Consider the following 10,337-nt stretch of genomic DNA (forward strand, 5'->3'; position numbering starts at 1 on the left):
TTATCTTTGTTTCAGACTCATAAGGGAAAAGCCATTGGTAGTGAGAAAACAGTGCAAGAGAAAATGCTAAAACAGCCCAAGTAAGCCGATTGTGAAACAAAAATAATTTTAAAAGGAACAAATTCTGTTTAACTAGCATATTTCCAAAATCAAATGTTACCATATTAGATACAAATTTCAAGCCATCTCTTTTTACTTATTGATTTAGTGTAATTAATAGTCTGTTTAATTCAAGACAGGTACTAAGAGATCAGATCCTTTGTCCTTTATTAGTATTATTCTTAAAACAGCTACAAAGCAACTCACAACCATATGTCACATTAAGCAGTCATTCAGCATATTGCTCTATAAATAGCTTATGAATTATATATGAGGGGAAAATCCACCTTAAGAAATATTGGAAGAGATTTTGCTTCTGTCTACAAGCCTAACACAACTTTTTTCTCTACATCATGGTCAGTTTTAAGATTCGTATCAATATTGTAGTAGCCTCTAGCTACAAAGAAAGTTATTGAGGATGGTAGGGTTTCAGTAAGGCATGCGCTGTTTATTCATACCATTTTCCACTACTTCCAGACACACAATGTGAGTTACTGTACTAACAAAAAAGTATTGCAAATGATACTGTTTTAAGAGGAGATGGAGTCTGGTGATACTGAATATGCATGTGCGAAGGATGTGAAAAGTACCCTAAGAGCCAGAGTTACAATATTGAGTAAAGTGAACCCTGGGTTAAAGGAGAATATCCCTGCTTACTTACTAGGGGGAGGAAATAATAATAAAAAAGAACATTAACTGTTAATTTTTTTTAATATAAGATGGCACGTTGATGTTACATGACTTCTCATACTAAATGATCAGAGACTCATGAGCTCCTCTTTGAATATGAAAAACTATGCTTTTCTGTGTTTTGTGATGTCATTGTAGAGGACTGAAATAGATCAGTCAAGGGCTCTAAATACTGTAACAATACCTTCTGATAAAAATACTTCTGTTTTGTATTAGTCCCTTGCAAAGCAGTAATAGACAAATGTTTGATGTGTATGTTGCAGAGTTTCTCTTCTATGCGCAGTTATTTAAGAAATCACCTTATTACCTATCCCATTGAAAACTACATTTTTGTGAAAAGAATGGAGGCATTTTTGATAGCGGTTTATACAACCAACCGTAAACCAAGCACGGATCAGTATGTCACATTCTGTAACTCTTGTGCAAAGTCTCGCATTGATTAGAGTTGACAGGGAAATGTCCGCTGTTAAAACCCATCCAATGTTAGCAGAAATGTGGCATGAAACAGGTTGAACATGTGATAGCTGCTGGCACTTTGAACGTAGTCTATTCAAATGTCAGATTAGTGAAACAGTTTGGGGGTTTGGCGGGTTTTTTGCATTGTGCTTAGCCCAAGCTGGAAAAATCTAGTGCGATGGTCATTTCCTGCTGAGTCAGAATGCAGCAAAGCTGCTCAGATGGGAATGCAGTGGTCCACAGGAGATGGTTGCTTTCTGGTCTGTGCTGGAGAAGACACTGCAGTTTGTTTGGAAAAGTAGAAGTGATCAAAGAGCTTCTATGAGATTTATGAAGGAAAGTATTTCGCTATGTTTTGAAACCTCTTCTTTCAAAGCACAATTTATCTTTTCAGCTGCTTCGCTTTTGGGTGGGGTTTTTGTGGGGGTTTTGTTGAGTGAATTGCTAACATTTGTGAATGTGGTTGCTAGAAGAGATAGCACTTCAGAGTGTTTGGCACATAATATTGAGAGAGTCTTAAAATCAACAACAGATCTGTAAAGATAACTCTGGATTATTTTACAGAAATCACTTTAGTAAATGGGATTTACCCACTTACGTATGGGTAAGCATATGGGTATTTAACATATGGGTATTTCTATCCAAACTAAAGAAGTTGGACTACTTCCTCTCCTTCGGTGAAAACAGACTGAAACGTCTCCCAGCTGTATTTCTGCTCTACTAATTCTGTTTCCCTCCTTTCCACCAGTTTATGCCTGTGAGGAGAATAGGTATTTCTTGTGTTCCCTGCAAGTGAATTTTTGCCACTTTATCTAGGAAAGTAAGTTTCTCTCTATTTATTTATCTCTCTAATTTTTTTTCCTTTTTAGTTATTCTCTAAATTCACTTGGCTTACATTTAGAGAATAAAAACCTTTGAAAATAATCACATGTTGAGTAGTTCTGTGGTTGCTATCATATGGAAGTTAATTACTGACCTCACATTCACTTTAGCTTATATGTGAAATATTGGCAAATTCCCTTCACAGGAAAAAGTGTGAGAGATGAATGATAAAAGGTTGGTTTGATAAACTGGCCAAGGATGAACTTTCATTAGGAAGGAGAAGCACAAATTTCCCATCTACTTTGCTTTGTCAGCATGACTGAACTCCAATATTGAGAGTTTCATCTACAACTAATTGCTTCTGGCCTCTCATAAGAGCACTTTGTCTACACAGCGTTTGATAGATGGGTGCAAAGAGGGGCCATAACATGTTGGCCAACCCATTCACCTTTCTACTCATCATGGCTGGGTTGCAGCCTGCAACCCAGCCATGATGAGTAGAGAACTGATCAATGAAGGGTGACCTATTCAGGCTGGTGTAGTCCATTGCACTCTGTCCAGCCGTGCCTGGGGTCACCCATGAGAGCTTGCTATTACTTACTCAGTCTGGTTCTGTGGGTGGCCTCCTCTTGCTCCCAAGGGGGGTTATTCCCCCTGCTTCTGGGAATGCCCTCCAGCAGTCAGCTGGAGCGCTGCGGGGACCACTAGCAATCTTCTGCCATCCAGAAGATGCCTCTCTTGTCTTCACCTTTTCTCCCTTTCTAGTAAAAGGGTCAGGTAGAGGGGTCTGCAAGGCACAGGACAGGTGGCACTAGGAAAGGAAAGAGGGGGAGTCAGAACTCAAGCAGCAGCAGGAACATGACGTGAACAGGAATGATGGATTCACTCCCGCAGTGCTTAGACGGAACTCTTACAGAAGACAAGTGCTTGTCGTAGTGTAACAGATGTACTTGCGCTTGGATCAGCTGCAGTGGATGCTGTTGGCATTGTACGTGTCTAGTTTACATTTTGTTCAGAAAGCCACACTGTGCTACGTCAATACACACAGGAATGAAAAGTTCTGCCATTGGATTGTGTTGATCCCATCAGATAGGTTCTGTGGAAGACAGAATAGCAGAAGGAGTCTAGGTTTTCCTGTAAAAAGGACTTAGTATATGAAATGAAAGAATTATTATTTAGGAGAGATGTTTAGCTATGTATGTAACTGTCAGCCTGATTCCTTACTCAACAAGGAACAAAGCTTCCCAGACAGACCACATAAAGTGACTTCAGGGTACTGAAACATAGAATCGGAGAATAATTTGGGCTGGAAGGAATCTCCAGCAAGGGTCCAGTCCCCTTTGCTTAAAGCAAGGCCAAATTCCAAGGTAGACTGGCCTGAGCTGGGTTGTATCCAGTCAAGTTTTCAATATCTGCAAGGCTGGAGGTTTCATTTCCACCTCTCTCAGCACCTGTTCCAGTGTGTGAACATCTTGTGAAATGTCTTTTTTTTCCTAATAGCTAATTGCAATTACTCTAGTTGCAACTTGTGTCTGTTGGTATCAAACAGGTAAGACACCTCAGTCTAAAAATAAATAAGCTCAAGTGGAAAACTGGACATAAGGAGTAGTTTAAAGTAATGAAAAATATCAGAATTAATAAAAATAAATGCAGTGCTTTAAATAGACATGAGACCTCACTTTGCTCGCAAGTCAATAGCAGTTTTGCGCTTGAAGCCAAAGAGGTTAGACTCATCATAGGATTTGCACTCAGGAGTTTTTACTTGACTGCCCTCTGGATGTCAAGGTCAGAAAGAATATGCAGATTCCAGCCCAATATTTAAAAAAGCCCAGATACTAATGAAGTGTTGGAGCATATAATAGGGACATATCTTTTCGTGGCATCAAAAAAAGTGGCTCAAAGAGAAGAGGAGGGCAAAAACCAACACACGCAGTCCTCTATTTCTGCATAATATTGCAGCTTCTCTTGCTTTCCACACACAGCAAGCAGCAGTATGTGAGTTGCCACCTTTTTTGGGGGGGATTCAGAGGGGCGGCAGTTAATTTATTCCCTGCTTTAATTCCTTATTCTGCCTGCTTACAGTAAATACCTGGGAGACATGCAAAAGGTGAGCTAGAAAATCTTTGGAATAGAGTATAAGTTGCTTGAAGGAGTAGCTGGCCATGTTTCTCAGGAGGTGTCTCATTTTCTCAAGAAAAAGGGGTGATTTGAAGTCAAATTTCTTTAAGATGCTCAGTTTTCTTATATTTTTAGTAAGTCTCTGATGAGAGAACTCGTTAGCGTTATGTTGTATATATAATAGCAGGGCAGCATTAATTAATTTCAAAAAGGTGCCAGTTCTCAGCAGAGAAAAAATTATCAGGGAAGTGGGTATTGAGAAGGAAAAATAGAAAATTCCGTAAGAAATCAGGAAAGCAAAAAAGACAGAGGAAGCATCTAAAACCACCGTAGAGCTGAGAAGGTAAAAATTGTATGAATAGCATTAATAGGAATTAGTGATTAAATTTTAATTTCCAAAGAAAAACATGTATAATGAAGAATAGTAGTAAGCAGTAATCACACTAGAACACGTAAGGAGCAATTCAACATCTAAACTTAGCCAAACAAAAACCAATGATGTTTTATTACTGATGGCTATGCTGTGAAGAGACTCTGAAGACAGCAAGATGATGGAAGTAGCCCTTTCTTGTTCAGTATGTTAAAAAAAATGTTCAAAAATAATTTGTAATATAGCTTATGGTGGAAACTACAATAGGAGGATCATTGTGTTCAGGAAATTAAGTTAATGGTCCCAGTTTAGCAACTGGGACATTGCTAGTCCTAGGGACTTGTTACTCCTTGTATTAACGCTAAATTTGGCCACTTAAAGGGGATAGAGTCAGGAAAACACTCTCCATTTGAGAATTGAGTCAGGCAGAAGTGATCCATGTCTCAACAGAATTGGCTGGAAAGTGGGCTAGTTTTTGTGAAAACCTGGAAATATTCATTAGAAAGGTAAACACTAAAATACAAAGATTTTCTAGTTGAAAGTTTTCAGAGAAAGGTCACAATTTTCCATGAAAAGCAGATGCATTTTCTGAAAGATTTGTGGTTAATCAGAAATACAGTGTTATGTCATAGGACGACATTTGCCAGCCTTAGCTGTGAAGCACAAGCATATTAGTAATCCTCATTCACCTCAGGTACAAAAGATGAATGATAACTCAAGATGTAAAAGTTCAAAGCCATCGCTTGTTTTATTTGGCTGCTTAACTTTTTAGCGGTGCTTTGCCTTCCTGTAGGCTGGCATTTCACTTTTTGAGGTCCATTTTGTGGTTTCGTCATCCTTTGGAAAGTTAGCATTTCATGACATTTATATATGCCTAAAAGTCATGTAGAAGATGATATTTGGAATGAAATAAAAATAATAGTAGAAATGAATAAGGAAGCACACAGTGTAACAAAGGATAGAGTATGGGTTTGTATGTAAGATCCATAAAAGATTTGCTTTTTGTCACCTTATAAGATGTTTAGCTTGTACACTCTGAAAATTATGGATCAACCTTCTTGTGTTTGCCTTGCCTAATGGAACACACGACAAATATAGTCACAGTACAAATAATCAAAACAACAGTAAGGCAGAGATGAAAACTTTTAAAGCACTAAAGAAATAAGTTGTAAGAGGCAGGAAAAAGGTTAAGAAAATTGAACGTGGAGGGGTTATGTCTGTTATAAATTCTTAGGGAAATATGGGGGGTTCTTCACTATGTTGTAATGTTTTTTTCATTACTGTATTTTCTGAGTATAACATATTTGTTTCAAAATCCAGGAGCTGAGTCTTAGAAATTACATTACCTAAAGAAGTTATATTGTGAGGAAGTTAACAGAGAAAATGAAAATCCTTAAAGGACAGTAGGAACAAGAGGCCCATGAAAGAGACTTTACTGTACCTCATGTTTGGCTGGTAAAATGTATTGACAGAAGGAACACGTTGCTTAAAAGAGAGAACCTCCTGCCTCGTTCTCAAAAAAGGGACAAAGATCTGAATGCTAGGAGTGAGTAAAAAAATCCCGAGGAACAGGGAAAGGAATCAAACATTTACTAAAACTAACAGTCAGGAAACAGGTTTGTTGAAATAGGCCACTTTTTCCATGTTCTGTGTGCCTGATATTTCTTGATAATGCAAGAGGCAACAGGACACAAGTGCTGGCCCCCGTCATTTGACTGTGACAAGCTCCTTGCTACTTGAGCAGTGAAGGAAAGAGTCTGAAAGCCTGCAAAATGCAATGCTGCACCCATCTCAGTGAGCAAGCATGTGCCTGGATCTGGAAGAAGTTCTTGTCTTCTGGCAGATAGAGCTGGTTTTGTAAATGCTGGTAATTATTGGTCCCCAGAGTACATAGTCCTGGTTAATGTTTTGTTGATAATACACAGTCTGTTTCCTGAAGTCGTGAAAACGCACAGTTACAAAACACGACAGTGCTTTTGTTTAAGTGAGGCTGATGAGTCTGGTGGCAGAAGAGCGGCGCGGAACGGGAGCGCAGCAGTGCAGGCATGTCGTGGGCCTCTCCTTAGCTGAGGTGTGAAACAGCTGTCACAGCCATGCAACGCCGGAAAGCCAGTGCATCTGGCGAATGCCCTTGAGAGACACGTAAGCCTTCACCCTAGCATCCACGCATGCAAGGAGACATTTGTTGTGAGCTAAAGAACCCTTGCGTTGGTAATCTGTGTTCAGCAGCTGGGTGGAGGTAGAGAAATGAGCTGTTCCACAAGCAGCAAAACTGATAAAGGTTGATCTTCTATGAATTTGACCTAGGTCCCCACGTCGCTCTTTACAATAACCCCAACCCTCGTACATACCCGCTCCATCCCCAAACCTCTTCATTTCCGCAGAGTATCACCAGCTTCCCCCTGGGTTGTTCTCCTCTCTGGCTGAGCAGCAGGCAGCATGCTGCGTGTTCAGAGTAGAGGCTGGTGGTGTGCTGGCTGCCCATTTACCTCCAGGATAAATGGTAGTTATTATAAATACCTCTCCCTCTCCTCTACCCAACTGCCAGCATTCACTACATTTTTAGAAACTTGGTTATCTTCAGTACTGCTGCCCCTCTACCGATCTGTTTGAAATTGGACAGCAGGTTCACAAGTTACCAAGAAAAACTAAAAGCTCCAGCGGTCAGGTCTCATTTCCTTAGAAAACCAGGGTTTAAACAAACGGTCACAGATCAGTGATTAGATTGCAGCTTCTGCTGAGAACTTCATAGGCTAAGCCAGTCAAAATTACAAGTCTAAAATAAATGTGTGCAGCATGATACTGAGTTTTATCAGCATGATTGCTATATAGGCCCCATATGCCACAGAATAAAAACTACCTTAGAGGTATTTTTAGCAAAGGAAGCTAAGCTTGTAAAAGGTGGAACTTGCATATTTCACCTGCTGCAGCTTTTTATTCTCTCCTCTCCCCCTCTCTCTCCCCCTTCCCCTTCCCTTTCCCTTTCCCCTTCCCTTTCCCTTTCCCTCCACAAAAATTCCACGTCATATTTTTCAGATGGATGCCTGGCTCAGAGTACAGGACATGCAGTACACAATCCCTAGCAGAAGCTGAAAATGGATGATGTCTACTGATGCTTTTCAGCAACATCATCTCCTCTTTTCCTGTTTGAAATGGGTGATACGATCATCAGGAAAAAGTTCTAAAATAAGCCTGAGTGACCTCTTCATCCCTTGACTCCTCTTTCTGCAAATCTAAAAACCACCAGAAGAAATGACCAGTCAACTACCAGAGGAGTCTGTGGAGACCCAGAGCTCAGATGAGCTTGAGTGCAAGATCTGCTACAACCGCTATAACCTGCGGCAGAGAAAACCAAAAGTGCTGGAGTGCTGTCACAGAGTATGTGCCAAATGCCTTTGCAAGATCATAGACTTCGGTGATTCCCCACAAGGAGTCATAGTATGCCCATTCTGCAGGTTTGAAACGTGCTTGCCAGACGAGGAGGTCAGTAGTCTTCCTGATGACAACAACATCCTTCTGAATTTAGCTTGTGGGGGAAAGGGAAAGAAGTGCCTGCCAGACAACCCAACAGAACTGTTGCTGACTCCTAAAAGGTTGGCATCTCTGGTTAGCCCTTCTCACACCTCTTCTAATTGCCTGGTTATAACAATCATGGAAGTACAAAGAGAAAGTCCACAGACGCTGAACTCAACCCCTGTGGTGGAATTTTACAGGCCTACGAGTTTTGACTCTGTTGCAACTGTGTCGCACAACTGGACAGTGTGGAACTGCACATCTTTGCTCTTCCAGACCTCAATTCGGGTGCTAGTGTGGTTGCTAGGGTTGCTGTACTTTAGTTCCTTGCCTTTAGGGATTTATTTACTGGTATCTAAGAAGGTCACCCTTGGGGTTGTCTTTGTAAGCCTTGTTCCTTCGAGCCTTGTTATTCTCATGGTTTATGGCTTTTGCCAGTGTGTTTGCCATGAAGTTCTAGACTGCATGTCTTCTTGATAACAAATACAGTAAAATAAGATGTATTGCCACGTGTGTAGCATAGTTGATTTATCCTGTCTTTGTGTTCTTATTCTTATTGTTCATCCTCCTAAATAGAAGCAGTGGCCCTATGGTCCTTTTTTTCAACCGGATTCGATCCCACACCCCACCCCTCTTTTTTTTTAAGCTAAATAATGGGAATGAAATTTCCATGCAGATTTTAAAAGTCTGAGTTGTAGAAAGAGATAAAGCAAAATTGCCAAACTTGGTGCCTGCTGCTGCTGCCACTATTCGAATGAGTAGCCCTTTGCTTTCTGTTGGCTTTTCATGTCAGTCAAGGCTGCAGGGTCCACCCTGGAAGAAATGAGTATAACAGGCACCTTCCAGGTCAAAGTACAGCATCTCTTCATCCAGAGCATCTCATGCTTTGGGCTGTCGGTTATTTATCATGCATTATCATTTATAGCAACTGAAATCACTTTGTTAGTGAATATTATAAGAAGACAAGCTACCATTGCTTTTGTCAGTTCTTGTAGCAAAAACATTTGTGGGAGGCCAATGGTTACAGATTTTTTTACGTTTTGTGACATGAGGAATCTTTTTTTCACCGTGCTAAAAACATGTCTCCAAAACGCTTGCCCCAAACACTTTCCCCAAACAGAAGCCCACTTTACTTGTCATATATTGGCTCCCTCTGAAGTACTCCTGCTAATGAGTATTCCAGGGACGCAGCCACACGTTTGCTCTTCTCTAGGTGTGCTCATTTCAGTGTGCATACACCTTAGGCTTCCCTCCGAGGGTTCAGAGCTCTGCAGACTTCTCTAGCTATGGTCAGTTATGCTTACCCTCCCACCCAGCATTTCCACCACCATACCACATTTCCAACCCATTAGTCCTCCTAACAAATTGCCTGACCAACTGTGTGCACACCTACTCTGTGGTAGCTACACTGGAGAATTTGGCTTATGTGACTTAAGCTATCAAGATAGACTTGTATTCCTAACCATTAGGAAATGGACATTTGATCACTAATACAAATTTTGGAAAAAATCTGAAACAGTTAACTGGGGTTTTCTTTTGCTTTCTGAGTTCACAGAATGATCATTGTAAGGAGGTACTATGACTTTGGGAAGATTTCTGTTTAATGCATAGTCCCTCAAAATGTTTAATACCCTGAACTCCCTCTGTCACCACTGTGAGTTGATGGCACTCTAGGTGTGGCAATTAGCATGTCTTGATTAGTTGAGTTCAGAGGAATTACTGATGATTTACCATTCCACAAACAGAATCAGGCCCTCCAAGCTTGTATGTTCCATGGTTTAGGCTACTTTTTGAACTACTGGAAGAGCACAAAAGTAAGAAATATTTCATGTTTATGTGTGTAACTGGGTCTGGTCAACACCACAGTTGCAAACTCATTTTTCTGTGCACAGCATGGTAAAAACTGAGAAGGAGGAGTTGAGGAGTGCAAGCGTGGCTTTTTGGGTGAGGCACAAGATCTAGCAATTTCGAGGCAGTGTAAGAGGGAGAGGGGGTTGTTGCGTGAAGCCTGAATGTATGGCCTAGCAATATATTCTTAGAGCAAACTGACTGGTAAGAATGGAAAATGCCGATGGGAAAAGCAGAACATAAGCAGTTGTTGTGTCTGTCAAGAGGATTTGAAGTTAAGCTCATCCCATTTTTGCAGATGGCACAGGTGGTATCTACAGTTTCGTTCCTATTGCAAACATAGGGAAAAAATGTGGAAATGTAAAGGTCCTGCTTTTCTTGACACTCATTTTATAATAATAGCGCATATATATGTGTGTGT

General features: G+C 40.6%; 1 protein-coding gene across 1 annotated transcript in view; it reads left to right on the forward strand.

Moving 5' to 3' along the window:
• The window catches only part of RNF182 (ring finger protein 182), a 31,749-nt gene extending 22,266 nt beyond the window's left edge, over positions 1 to 9,483 (forward strand). Inside the window, exon 3 of the mRNA XM_055706507.1 lies at positions 7,592 to 9,483. Coding sequence (XP_055562482.1) covers positions 7,808 to 8,545 — 738 coding nt within the window. The 5' untranslated portion in view covers positions 7,592 to 7,807 and the 3' untranslated portion in view covers positions 8,546 to 9,483. The remainder of the gene's footprint in view (positions 1 to 7,591) is intronic.
• Positions 9,484 to 10,337: the final 854 nt, after the last annotated feature.

The sequence above is a fragment of the Falco cherrug genome, chromosome 3 (genome assembly GCF_023634085.1).
Source record: "Falco cherrug isolate bFalChe1 chromosome 3, bFalChe1.pri, whole genome shotgun sequence".
Classification (NCBI taxonomy): Eukaryota; Metazoa; Chordata; class Aves; order Falconiformes; family Falconidae; genus Falco; species Falco cherrug.